Below are 13,716 nucleotides of genomic sequence, written 5' to 3'. Positions count from 1 at the left end.
CTTAATATATGTTTCCTGTCCAGAGCGTACCGTTCTCTTACCCCGTAGCACGGTATCAGCATGTGGAAGCTTCTAGCGCTTCTAGCGCTCACTCACACGTGCCCCTTCGCTCTGTCTTCCAAACCCTGTCCCAGCAGGGGCCACTCCTGCCCGGCAGACCATAACCCTCCCCCGTAGCTCATTTCCCTCTTGTTAGTCCTGTGACTCTTCAGCTCTGTACCTCCCCTCGGGGGGGGGGGGGTCAGGGGGGTAAGTAGAGGCACACGTCAGTCTCAGTAAGAGGGACGTGGCTCCAGCCTTGGTAAAGACGGGGCGTTCTGATGCTTCGAACTCGGAGTCTCCGAGTCCCCTGGTGGATTTAGGCATCCTGCTCCCAGCCTCATGACGCCCCACCACCAGCAGAAGTATGACTGCCTCCTTTAAAAGTCTGCTGCCCAAGTGGGTCCTGATTCACTGTGAATCAAGCAATGAAGCAGACTCACACGTCACAAGGCGGTGGGAATGGGAAGAGGGTTAGAATAAGAAATCAAATCACCTTTAGCACTAACTCCCGGTCAACTGCACCAGCTTGGAAAAGTCAGTCCAGGGCTCTGAGCCTCAGCGTCCTCATCCGTAAAGTGAGGATGACAGCAATGCCCATCCCACCAGCCCCCCGGCTGCTTAGGGACTGAAAGGAGAGAGCACCCGAGGAAAGTTCTCTGGAAAATAACTGTCAGTTCTTACCATGTTTACAGGTTTGCTAGTCTACGATTTTTCTTAGACGTGTATGGAGGATGAAGGATGGTTGAAGATGTAAACCTAAGTGTTGGGCTTTCAAACCAATTCAAGGCCTTTTAAAAGGAAAACCTGCTTTGTAAAGCATACGTTCACCTATTACGAAAGAGGAAAAGGTGGCCGGGGGAGGAAGAAAGGGAAAGGTTTCGTCGGGGAAAGCGGATGTGACCCTGTTTCATCTCCCATCTCAAATGAAAGGGGGCTTGGGCAGGAAGGGTGCCTGGAGTGGGCTCTTTCAGGAGACTGAGAACATACTTCATTCCAGAAACATTTCCAAGAGGCAGGGCCGTGTAGTGGAAAGCACATGCATTAGAATCCAAAGGCCCTGCGGTCGGACCCAAGATTTAGCATCCTAAGAGCTGTGTCACTCTAAACAGGGTACTTCACCTCTCTGATCAGCCTTCCCCTTATGCAGAAAGTGGAGGAATGGTGACAGCCCCTGGGTCACTGGGCTACCGTAAGGACTAGGTGGGGTACCTTCAGGAACGTTTATCAGAGCACCCAAAATAGGCATGGGGCTTTCTTCCTCTGGACGCCCAGCCGGCTACAAGAGGCAAAGCTGCTGGAGGGGAGGGAAGGCATTCTCCCCTCTGACGGGTGTGGACACCGCACTGTGGAGCCCCTGAGCCAGAGGTTCCTGAATCCGGGCTAAGTCCCTCCCAGATAAATGCTGTACTGAGCCGCCCTGGCAGGAGCCGTAACTCAGGAGCTGACAGCACTTGGAAAGTGCCCTCCGGCAGAAACCCATTGTAAACAAGCTGTCAGGCTCCCGGAGAATATGCTGTGAAAATGTCTTAGATAAACAAACACCGTGTCAGTCCCAGCCTTCCTGGCAGGGCCCCCGCCGCCAGCGCTGGGAAGGGGGACACACAGCCCCGCCTCATCGCACCTCTGCAGTCCATGCCCGGCCCTGCTGCCCCCCGGGGAACTGGGCCTTCTGGAACCTGCCATGTGGAAGCCTGCATCTGGGACCCGCGAGCCCGGGGAGGGGTGCCCTGGAAACATCCCTGCCCACATCACAAACCATTTGAGGTCCAGGGACAGACATCATCTGAGTCCACACTTGGCACTAAGAAGTCACCTAGGGTGGCACTTATAATTAGCCCCACGCTGACAGGTGGGGGGACCGGGATGCCGGGATGCAGGGAGACCCTGCGTTCACTACATCACCGAGGCAACAAGCAGCGCCCAGCACGGAAACTGGTTAAGGCCCAGAATGGAATGAATGAGCAACCTGTTTCCTCTGGCTGACTCCCAGCCCCATGGGGTAGTCGTCTGACATCTCCTTATAAAGTCGGGAGACCCCCGGGAGGACGCTGCCCAACGAGGGTCGCCGTGTGCATGCTGGCTGAGCCACAGCCCACACGGCCCACGGTGGCCTGAGGGTGTTGAGGGTGACCCCGTGTCTGGTCCTTCTCTGAAGCCCATTTGCTCTCACACAGCCCGCCTGCTCAGTGCAGCCGGAGATCGGGGAGCTGGGCCGTTTCTGGGAAGACGAGGCCCTGGCCCCATCAGTAGGCCTCGATCACACCATAACCTCCGGAGAGAAAGGGCAGAATAAAAAATAGGTAATGCGATTTCCCACCCCCTGCTGTGACTTTACAGCAGACCTTAGGCCACAGCCCGTCACCTCCCTGGCAGGGACAGGTGGATGCTAATGTAATCCTTCCTTGCCCCGTCCACGTGGCTACAGCTCTTTGTGGATCTTGCCCACGTTAATATCCTTTGGATGAAGAAATGAATACACCTCAAGAAAACCATCCCAAAAGAAACATTTTTAGAATAGTGGCCCTGTGCTCTTTCTTCCTCTTCTCTTCATAACACAGACATTTAAGGAGCGCCTGGGTGGCTCAGTCCGTTAGGCGTCCAACTCCTGATTTCGGGTCAGGTCTTGATCTCAGGGTCATGAGATCGAGCCCCGTGTCGGGCTCCCGTGCTAGGCATGGAGTCTGCTTCAGATTCTCTCTCCCTCCCCCTCCCTCTGCCTCTCCTCCTGGGGACATCTAAGAAATACCTAAACCAAGTTCCCAACGTTACAATTGTCCTAGCTTCTTTTTGTTTTGTTGTTTATTCTTCCCTCACTGCCTCTTTATTCCTCTAAGTCAACCCTTCTTTTTTCCTATTCTGTTCCAGTGCGGTAAGGGAGCGTCTTGGAGCTCCTGGCCCAGGCTCAGCATTAGCCCAGGGCATTTGCAAACCTGAGGTCCCGTCTGCATTAGGCCCAAGTTCCTTGATTTTCCCCAATAAGGAGTCATCTTCATCTGATGCTTTCTTCTCATTGATTGAATTTGCCTGCAGACTGTGATGGTTAACGGCAATTAAGATAGATGAATGCATAATAAGACCTCATTTGTTTGTCTGAACAAGCGGGCTGATTTTCGCGCCTCCTGGCCAAGGAACGAGGAGACCGCTAAGTCGTTGACTCCCCGGCTTGCCTGCAGCAGCCTTCTCAGGCTTGCAAGGATCTGCGAATCACCTGGGGATCTTGTTAAAATGCACGCTCTGATTCCTTAGGTCTGGGCGGAGCCCAGAATGCTGATGTTCTAACAAGCTCCCAGGTGACCCACAGCCACGCTGAGAGCAAGCGAAATAGCGCTTTTTTTTCCTTGTCCCCCCACTTCCTCTGTGTCTAAGAAGGAGCATCCACAAAACTGTCTTCTTTTCCGTATTTAACGCATCAAAAATAACAGGCTGAGAACACTCCCGTGTGGGAGGCACGGTGCTGAGTGCTTTCTGTGCGCTCTCAGACACCACTCTCCACGTTTTGCCGACAAGGAAACGGACGCTTGGGCGTAGCAAGCAACCCTCCCGGCGTCACGGAGCCACTAGGCAGAGGATGGGGACCCAGGCCTGGGGTGCCAGGCCCCAGAGCGCTGGAGAAGGCGCCCCCTGCATGCACCCGCGGCCACTTCTAGGCCTACCCGGAGGTCCAGCGCGCACAGCTCCTTAACACACAGACAAAGCGTCTCTTGATTTGAAACCCAGCCTTCCCAGAAGATCTCCAGATTCCGGTCTTCTCGGACTGCCAAAGCTCCTCATTAGTACGAGTCTGCCTTCCACTCTTTTACCCGCTCTTGGCCCCGAGCGGCAGGCCTTCCCGGCTGCCTCGCCCACATTCGGTGAGGAGCACCAAGCAGTAGCGGGACAGAATCGATACATGAGAATCAAGCTTGGCGAAAAAAAAATACAACCCAAACCTGATCCGCTTTGGCATGTTCAGGGCCTTGTGGAGAAAAGCACATCTGTGTGAGTTTAAAAGCTTATATTTTCATACCCAAATCTCTCTGGCACTCGGCCTGTGGCATCTGCTCTCTAGCCTCGGAAATTTAAGCTAGCGGCCTTGAATTGCACAATCCTGCCAGAGGACCAGTAAGCCCTTTCTGATCCAGGGCCTGTGGTCTCTTCTGCTTCCAGAAATGCTGAGTTCCAACTATGGAGTCAGCCCTCTCTCTCTGACCACCAGGGACCCTGTCCTGGGGTCAGCCCAATGCACCCACCCCAGATGATTAAACAGCTCATGCCAGGTCATCTGTCAGCCTAAGCTCATAGGCACCTTCCTTCCCAGTACCTACCTAGTCATCTGCATGCTTTCAAACTGGAACCTTTCCCCATTTTTCAAGACAGTCTGTGCATCTTCAGAAGTACAGACTGACCTTTCCGGGCAGTCCACCCAGGCCGTACGCCAGCCTTCTCGAAAACGAACGACAGATGTATCTCATTCCAGGATATTTACAGGAGAAGCAAGTACTTTTCGGCATAGTTAAGCCACCATTGGCCATCAGTTTACTGCTCATAATGTAGATTATATAAGAGAGGCTTAAATCTGAAACAGGGTTGCAGTCAGAAAGCGGAGGATATTTATTCACTCAGCAAACTCTACTGAGCAACTTCTTAAGCGCCATGATAGGTGCTGGGCATGCAGTGATGAATACAACCCAAGCCCTGCTGTCGAGATGCTTCTGGAGCAGGGAGAGAGAGACACAAATACACTGACGTATGGAGCACTTGATGCCATGCTGAGGTAGGCACGAGGCACTGCAGGTGCCCAGGGAAGTGGATCCTACCCCAGGCTGAGGCTCAGGAAGAATTTATCCAGGGACTTGGTGCCCATGCCAAAGCTTATCCCACTGAAAGCCATAGAAAGCCGGAGCTGCAGGCGTCGGGAATCACCTATCGGGGCCCCGCTGGTACAGTTGTAAGAGTTGTGCATGGCACAATTCGAAGGGTACCCTTCCTGAATGTTGAATTGTGCAGTGTCCAACCTGCAGGAGGGGACATGATGCCCAAGCATCCCTCTTATTTAACAGAGAGGAAGCTGAGGACCAGAAAGACACATGGCCGAGGTTAGCGCCGTACCCACTCTGCCTGGCTGTCTGTAGCCAACCTGCTTCACAACTGATGCTTTGGGGCCCAAACGCTACTATCCCCAAAGTAAATCCAGCCTCTGAAGGAACCTCATTTCCTAGTCATATCCTAATTGTTTCCACTCTGAGGGGGAAGAAAGGAAGCCACCCAGGAGCCCTGCCCCTGTTCAGACAGGGGTGTTCTCTGGTCGGTGCCTATCTCCCAACACTCAGCTGCCGGCCGGCAAGGTGTGGCCCGGGGCGGGGGGTGGGGGGGCCTTGCCTCGTTTTCCAGCCGCCAGCTATTCGGAGCTGTTTTCAATGACCTGTGTGTTTCTTGCATTGATTATCGGCTTCCGCTGACCTGAAACCCTCCCTTCTGTTTCCTCTCCTGACCCCAGGTGTCATTTAGGTACCACTGTCGACTGTATAACGAATGGCGTCGGACCAATCAGAGAGTGATTCTCCTCGTCCCAAAGTCTGTCAGCGTCCCTTCTAACCAGCAGTCCCTGCTGGGCCTCCACTCTGTCAAGAGGAACTCAAAGGAGACCATTGTCTGACGTCCGTGTGGCTGGTTGGCTGACTCGTTGTTTGGGGTTCCGGACGTTTCTGCACTGGGGCCATGCACTGAGCCACCCCCAAGCCCTTCCTGGAGCCGTGGGTCTCGGGACATCCAGAGCCGTGGGAGCACCGCGCCCCGAGCAACGGACTCGACCCCAAAGAAAGCAAACGCCGTTTCACTTGGAATCATGGATGCTGCAATCACGTGATACTTGCTGGGCTGCCAAACGTGCTTACTGAGCAGACACTATACGGAGTTTCCCGAACACCTCTTTGACAGATGAGGAAGGTTGTCCTGCTAAAGATGCAATTCAATGCTTCCTTTTTTATTACTATTTCAAATATATATAGAGATATAGATATATATTAAAGTCAGATGATAATCACCATGGAAAAGCCAATGTTAAAACTGGTTTCTTGGTTTGGACGGGTTTGGTTTTGGGTGAGTGTATTTGTTTCCCGGTTTCTACTGTAGATTCTTTGGGGTAATTTGATAACCTGAGTGGTCTTTTTTCATCTCCTTCTTCTCTCTTACTCAAGGGGACAGCGTAACAACTGCAGAACAAGGCACATCTGAAGGACGTTTTGTACTAAACTTCATTTATTCCGTTTTTAAAGGGGGAAAAAAAAAAAGGCGTGGCGACTCTCCCGACAGTGAGCTGTTTATTTAAATTTCATTAAAGAGACAAAAAAAAATTATGGTGAGAAGCACGCTCCTTTCAATTTGTTTGGTACTGCCGGCTGATAAAAACTATTTTCTAATAATAAATATCCAGTGTGTGAAAGACAAACCCCATTGATTGCAATATTCTTTTTTTTTTTTTGAAATTATAAAACCGGTGAAGTTTCCCCAAAGTAGATTTTTAAAAGAAAAAAAAAAAGAGCAAGTAAAAAGGTTGGTGTTCTTACTCCCATCCCATGTAGTTCCTGTCTTAATTCTGCATTCGCAAGGAACCTCAGAGGATCATTAGACATTTCTAGGAACCCTGGACCTGTTTTGCATATCAATTAGCAGTCCCATTGCGCTATTGGATTTCTAGCTTGACAGGTAGATGTGGCAAGAAGCGTGTCCTAGCAGACTACAGCCCCTTTGTCTGGTTTAAAAAAAAAAAAATGAGTCCCACACAGTGCCTTCCCGGAACCACGAGCCAATTCTGTCACAGGCTGAACGAGACCTTTCCTAAGGGCTTCATGTCCCTCTTTTATCCATCACAGTGGAAAGGGTCTAGCCTGCACCCCGTGTTTGCATCCCGCTGAAACCAAGGGGCACATGGGTCACCCGAGGAAAGGACTTGCTGGCTCCCCTGTCCGCCCGCCTGCCGCCCACCCACACGCCCCGGGAGGAGAAGGCGGAGCCCAGCGCTGGGGAATGCTTCAGATAGAGATTTCTAGAACATGACCCACATTCTGAATATCACTCCAGCGTCTGCCTTATGCCCCCCAAGCGGGAGAGCGGAAAGTGCAAAGGTCCAGGCAGCGAGGAGGGTAAGGATTCTCGGCTGCAGGTTGATCAAGCTGATGCAGGTATCAGCTCTGCCTGCCGAGCCCCCCATTCACAGACTCTCCCCATGCAGCAGGCGGAGGGAAACAGATGAAACTCAGATGTGCTTTATGGCTGATGACAATAGATGCCCTCCCCACCACGCTTCCCTTCGGTGCTCCATTCCCCTAATAGATGCCTCAGCTCCTCTGTTTCCTCCGCCCCCTTCACCCTCCAGGCTGCCATTAGCTGCACCACCATCCACCGTTTCTCAGTCAACCTTTTTAAAATGTGGATACCACGGGCTGCATGCAGCTCTCACACATTAAATTTCCAAAGCCAGGGGAGGGGGGGGTCCACTTCGTGGCTTGTGAATGACATTCACGAGTAGAGTGGAGAAATAACATCCCCCCAGCCTGGGTCCCTGAGCCGTCAGGTTAACCGGCGACACCTCTCAGTGGAAGGGCACAAGCATTCATGGGAGGACCGTAGCCTTTATCCTCCCGGCTTCTTCCATGAATGAAGGAAGTGGGAGATCCCCGGGATCATTTCCTGTTGAGTCGGCTGCAAGGGAATGCCTGCTTTCCTGGTTCATGAGACGAGACATAGGGACTCAAAATAACAAAGGCGGACAGGTGCCCAGCAGCTTGCTGGGGCCCCTGTGCTGGGAAGGGGCACGTGGGTACTGGGTCTGTGCCATACCTCTTTCCCCCATATTTGCATCCCCACCCTGGCAAATAAAGCAGAGTCCACATGCAAGGAGTCAGTTGGGGGGGGGGGGGGGGCGGGCAGGACGCTCCTGGCAGCTAAGAGTAGCCTCCGTGCCACCGTCCCAGGCCACCAGCTTGGGTCCTCCTCATGCGAGACTCTGAGCTCCATCAGCACCAGGATGCATCTGAGATGTTGATGAAGTTCTTCATCCCTTCTTGGCGCTTGAACCCTGATGTCGTTCAAGGCTAGGGAATGCAAGGAACGACAATACGTGCACCACGAGGCACCAGCCAAGAGGCAGGGGCCAGGCGGGGGCCACAGTCCAGGCCTTGTGTCTGTCGCCAAGCCAGGCTGCACTCGCCCTAGAAGAAGGGTGCCTCTTGCTAACCCATGCAGAGGCACTGAGCCCTCACCAGCGGCTCAGCCAGGCTTGAACCTCTGCTTCAAACTCGAGAATGAAGCAGGGAAAGGAACGAGGAGGGGCGGGTGAAGGACGCTGGGGGTTCGCCGCTTCCCTTCCATCGACTCCTTCCACGGCCTGCTCTCCCCCGCTCCGGGCCGTATCCTAACCCAACCATTTCCCTTGTGGATATTCGGTAGGGACAAACACATGTCACGGTGAAGCCGGAGGGGGAGAGGGACAACTGGAACAAGCCCAGCGTGTGTGTGTGTGCCCCCGCGTGCTTCTGTGTTCTCCTCTGGGGGTTCCAGAGAACCCGGAACGTTCGCACAAATTCTACAGCTCAGAGGACCGAGCAGAAGCTCAGATGAGCTGGAAAATCCAATAAAGGAGAAATGAATGGCACGACTTGGAAATGACTTGTATTTGTCTTTCGTGGCCCGGCCCCACTTCCCCGTGCCTGAGCACTGTCTGTGGTCTGTCCCTCTCGGCTGGGCTGTCCTCACAGTTATGTCATCTTTAGTGGAAGTAGCTCATCTGCGGGCACGGAGGAGCTGAAGGAGGAAATGGGAGTAAAACAGCAGCCTGCCTCCCCGCACTTTGGCCAGTGGCCAGCTGGAGGTTCCATGTCCTCCCCGGGCCTCTTTGTTCCCCTCCGGGCCCCGGCTCGGCCACCCGGGGCTGTCTCTCCCTTCCCTGACACGCTGCCCAGCTGACGGAGCGGCGTGACCTGCACAGAAACTTCACCCTCAGTCTGCTCTCACCAGGGAGGAGAGACCTGGGAAAGGAAATCAGTACATGCTTCCTTTCCTCTCTGATCCAGAATGTTCCCAGAAGCTTACCGGAAGATGAGCCACACAGCTCTAAGCCCTCGGGCTGGAGGAGATATGTAGGTTGTGATTCTGGAGCCATTCGTGGGAGAGCAGGTGGGCCTGTGGGTAGGGACGGGGCTCAGGATCATTTTAGGACCAGAGGTGGGGACTGGGATGCACCTGGCTGGACATCACCTGGCCTTGGCCAGGCCCAGGAAGGGTCTACAGACCGGCAGGCTGCCACAAGAGGCCTGGGGCCGCAGAGGTTTGGAATGAGGAGAAATGGGCACCCCAAAGCAATGGCTGGGCAGTTGCACACCCTCGCCAAAACGTGTTGGAATGCACAGGCAGAAATGCATGGGCCAGTATGTCCTACAGTCCACCTTTCTTGGCTTTACAAAGCTCTCAGCGCCCAGGAGTTTACCGCCTTCCCCTTGTTGTTCAGCTGTTGTGGGGTGATTCCGTCTCTCTGCTTCCCAGTGCACTGGCGTGGGAAAGAACCAGCCCGGCTCTGCCCTGGACAAGGGAGCCCATCTATCCAAGCCTCAGTTTTTTGCCTCTGTAAAATGGGGGCAATGCCTACCCCGGACAATCCCTGTAAGATTTGTAAGGTTCAGCTCCCAGGAGTGGATGCACGAATGACAGGGACCCTCCCTCCCCTTCCTTCCACTCACCGTGGCTGATTATCTGCGTTATTCTGACCCAGCTTGGGGCCTGAAAAAGGACTTTCATAAATGATCTGAAGGACCATACACAGATAGTTTAAAATCCTTTTCAGAAAGAAGAGGGACTGATTTTAAATAATCAACAGATATTTATTGAGCACACTGTGCTTGGAATAAAAAGAACAGCAAGAGATCCTTCTGGAGGTTGAAATTACTGACTTGATTGAGATCTTTGAATCATGCGTAGATTTCAGTTACCCTTGCATTTCCTGACACTGGAGCTATGGCTAATTGAGAATTCATCCCAGATTAAAAAAAAAAGAAAAACTTTTTTTTTTTTGCCAGTTCTGGATCTAGTGCTACAGAGGAAAACAAATATAGTCTATCAGTTGTCTGTATTCCCAGAAATGAGGGACTCATGAGTCACGGAGCTCATACATCTAGTGCCTTCTCAGAGGCTCTGAAGTCTGTGCACAAAGACAATACAAGGAGACCAGCCACAGAGCCCTGCTGCTTTTGAGAAACTCTCCTTTTCGGATATGCTTCTCACCTACCGGGTCCAAAGTCACCCTATTTAGGAAAGGAATATATGGACCCCGTCAGAGGTTTTATTTTATCATATGCAAAGAACTGAGTTAATCCTGCATCTGATCCCTGACAACTTCTATCACCGTCAGCCTCTATGGGTCCTTCTGTTTTATTCCACGAGTACATACATAGAGCCAGACCCTTCCCATGAGCCATGCGCTAGGCAGCACTTTGAAAACGACCTCATCTATTGCTGCCTAACAAACCACCCCAAAAGCAACCATTTCATTGCATTTCGCTGTTCCCTGGGTTGGCTAGGGCTCAGCTGGGCAGTCCGTGGGCAGGGCGTCTTCTGGGCGCACTTGGCCGTCTCAGACACTCAGGTGGGTCGAGTGCTCCTCCCGTGGCCTTGTGTCTCCACCTGGCATCTCGGCTTCGAGGGCCCCTCTCTTCCCATGGCAGCTCAGGACTCCAAGAGGGAAGAAGCTTCTGTCCTGCGCCACACCTGGGCTGGGAAGGGCCGGGGGTCCCTTCCTTGCATCCTATTGGTCAAAGCAGTGACACGTCCCTGCCCCCTGATGGGAGGGGCAGAATTGTATGGGGCCGTCTTTGCAGATTAGCTACCAAAACCCTTTTAATAGATGGGGAAGCTTAACCTGAGAGGTTAAGTGACTTGCCCAAAGTAACAGAGCTAGTAAGGGGCAGCCCTGGGATTCGGACCCAGGCTCTGGAGTCCATGCCCTCGACCACTACACTACGATGCCTCTCAGCTTCTAGTTTGAGTAGTCCCCCCTTCATCCCGCTCTCCACTCTCATCGTGGCCCTTCATGAGGCACCCACTCTAATAGGCTTGATACATAAACTGAATATATATATATATATATATTTGCAAAACATACTGTTTTGTGAGCAGATGTCTTAATTTACATAAAAGTGATGATGCTAGGGGCGCCTGGGTGGCGTGGTCGGTTAAGCACGTGGGACTCTTGGTTTTGGCTCAGTTCCTGGTCTCAGGGTCATGGGATCCAGCCCCTCCTCAGGCTCCTCGCTCAGGGCGGAGTCGGCTTCAGTTTCTTTCTTCCTCTCCCCCTGCCCCTCTCCCGTGCATGCACGTGCTCGCTCGCTCTCTTTCTCAAATAAATTAAAAAAATAATAAATCGTTTTTTCAAAGTGATTATGCCATAAATCTCATTCTTTCCCCACCTCACAGCCCACATAACACTACATTTTTAAGATCTATGTTGCTGCCTGTGTCTGGGTCCGTGCTCCTAACGGTGCTTGGGATTCCATTTCACTTCTCTGTTCCCTTCATGTTACCTCCAACTCTCTGACCCAGCCAACAGGACCCTGACGGGCACCCTCCCACTGGAGGGGTCATCTGGACTGGTATCCATGAGTGGGAAAGAATGCTGGACTATAGGACGGTGATACAGTGAACTTCACTAAGTTTGTGTGATTCTCCAGAAGGACTACAGCATGCTAGACACTCCCCTTGGTGGCTGAGTTTTGCCCTTTCTCCATTAGCTCTTCTTTATTTGCTCATTTTTGGCCAATCTGACATTACTTGTATCTGTGCAAATGTACACTTCTCATTTTTCCTCCTGGGTCGGCCATCTTTCCCTCCTTCGTCTCCCTTGTCAGCTTGACGAGCTGCCATTTGTCATTGGATCAACACCCTCCTAACTGTGTCCCTGGTGTCCTTCATTGAACAGAAATCCTTCAGCTGGACTTCACCAAATCTGGTTGCTGTCAGGTTCTCTGATGGGGGATCTTATTGAAATATAAGAAGTCCTTTTTCATTCCCAAACCACAAAGACAGTCTCCCAGAGTTTCTGCCTCTATAGTTTCATGTACCACCCTTAGGTTTCTGATCTATCTGGAGTTCACCTGTGCCCCTGATGTAAGACAGGGATCCAGGGCACCTGGGTGGCTCAGTTGGTTGAGCGACTGCCTTCGGCTCGGGTCATGATCCTGGAGTCCCGGGATCGAGTCCCGCATCCGGCTCCCTGCTCGGCAGGGAGTCTGCTTCTCCCTCTGACCCTCCCCCCTCTCATGTGCTCTCTCTCATTCTCGCTCTCTCAAATGAATAAATAAATCTTAAAAAAAAAAGAAAGAAAGGAAAGACAGGGATCCAACCTCAGCTCCCTAAGTTGTCCATCACCGTCTACGAAACAATCTCCCCTTCTGTCATTCGCCTGTGCTGTCACCTCTGTCCTACACCCAGCTCCCCGCAGACACGGGTCTGTTTCTGCAGTCTCCATCTGTGTCCCTGCATCACCTCGCTGTTTTTCTCACTGAGGCTTCATCCCGACGCTCGGGATGTAGTGGAATGAGCAACCCTATCCCCTGCCAATTTCACTCTACTTTTCTTTTTTTTTTCAAAACTGACTCAGTTATTTATAGACAAGCTTTTAATTCTTGTGCATAAATTTTAGAACAGTTTTTGTTAACTCGTTTAAAAGGTCCTGATGGAATTCTGATTGGAACTGTAGGGAACTTATACATTAATTTCACGGAAATTGCCCTCCTTACAATTTTTAGCCATCCCATATGATGAAAATAGCATAACGCCATTTATTTAAGTGTTCTCAGTGTCCTGAAATAGAGTTTGAGTCATTGTCAATAAAATTCTTGTGTCCCTTGCTACTTTAATTCCTAAATACCTTATAGTTGTGTTGCTATTGTGAATGGTATCTTACTTTCTATTCTGTTTTCTCATTGGCTAGCGCTGGTATAAGAACACTTGTTATCCTGCACTAACACCTTTGCTGAACCCTGTGTTAGTTCTTAAAGGTTGCTGATTCCTTTCTAAGCCTGCTCTTTCCTGGCCAGGTGCAATGCCAGGCCTTTTTGACTTCCCCACAGCATTGACGAGAGTACGTGCACTTGCTGGGTTCATCTTAACAAGGGGTCAGAGTTTCTCCACCACCGATACTCGCTACATGTTTTTCTTATATAATTTTGTTGTGTTATTCTGTTTCCTTTCTATTTCTAGGACTTAGTGAGTTTTTACATCGTTATTTTAAATACCAAATTGAGGGGTGCCTAGGTGGCTCAGTCCGTTAAGCGCTGACTCTTGATTTCTGCTCAAGTCACGATCTCAGGGTCGTAAGATCGAGCCCCATGTCAGGCTCCATGCTCAGCACAGAGTCTGCTTGAGATTCTCTCCCTCTGACCCTCCCCCTCATGTGTGTGTGCTCTCTCGTTCTCTTTCTCTCTCTCTAAAATAAATAAATAAATATTTTTTAAAAATACACCAAATTGAATTAGTAATAATAATTAAATATAATTAACAGTAATGAAATTGAGAAATTTGTGTGAATTTCTACTTTCATCCGTGCAGTAAGAGATGCTACTACTGTTAAACTGTCCTTTCAATCCTGGATCCTTACTTAAGATTTTGTGTATCCCTCTCCATGTATATATATATATACATGGAGAG

The 13,716-nt window shown here is 51.3% G+C and overlaps 1 protein-coding gene across 3 annotated transcripts in view; it reads left to right on the top strand.

Annotated features, from left to right (window-relative positions):
* MARCHF3 (membrane associated ring-CH-type finger 3) overlaps nt 1-6,295 on the top strand; it is a 133,024-nt gene extending 126,729 nt beyond the window's left edge. For all 3 annotated transcript variants that reach the window (XM_035014029.1, XM_035014031.1, XM_035014030.1), the window contains one exon: nt 5,519-6,295. In XM_035014029.1, the coding sequence (XP_034869920.1) occupies nt 5,519-5,677 (159 nt within the window). In that variant the 3' untranslated portion in view covers nt 5,678-6,295. The remainder of the gene's footprint in view (nt 1-5,518) is intronic.
* The last annotated feature ends 7,421 nt before the right edge of the window (nt 6,296-13,716 follow it).

This window comes from Mirounga leonina, unplaced genomic scaffold (genome assembly GCF_011800145.1).
Source record: "Mirounga leonina isolate KUSES-001 unplaced genomic scaffold, KU_Mleo_1.0 Mir_168, whole genome shotgun sequence".
In the NCBI taxonomy this organism is placed as follows: domain Eukaryota; kingdom Metazoa; phylum Chordata; class Mammalia; order Carnivora; family Phocidae; genus Mirounga; species Mirounga leonina.
Note: the sequence above shows the minus strand (reverse complement) of the source record. Positions and strands in the feature narration are given on the sequence as shown.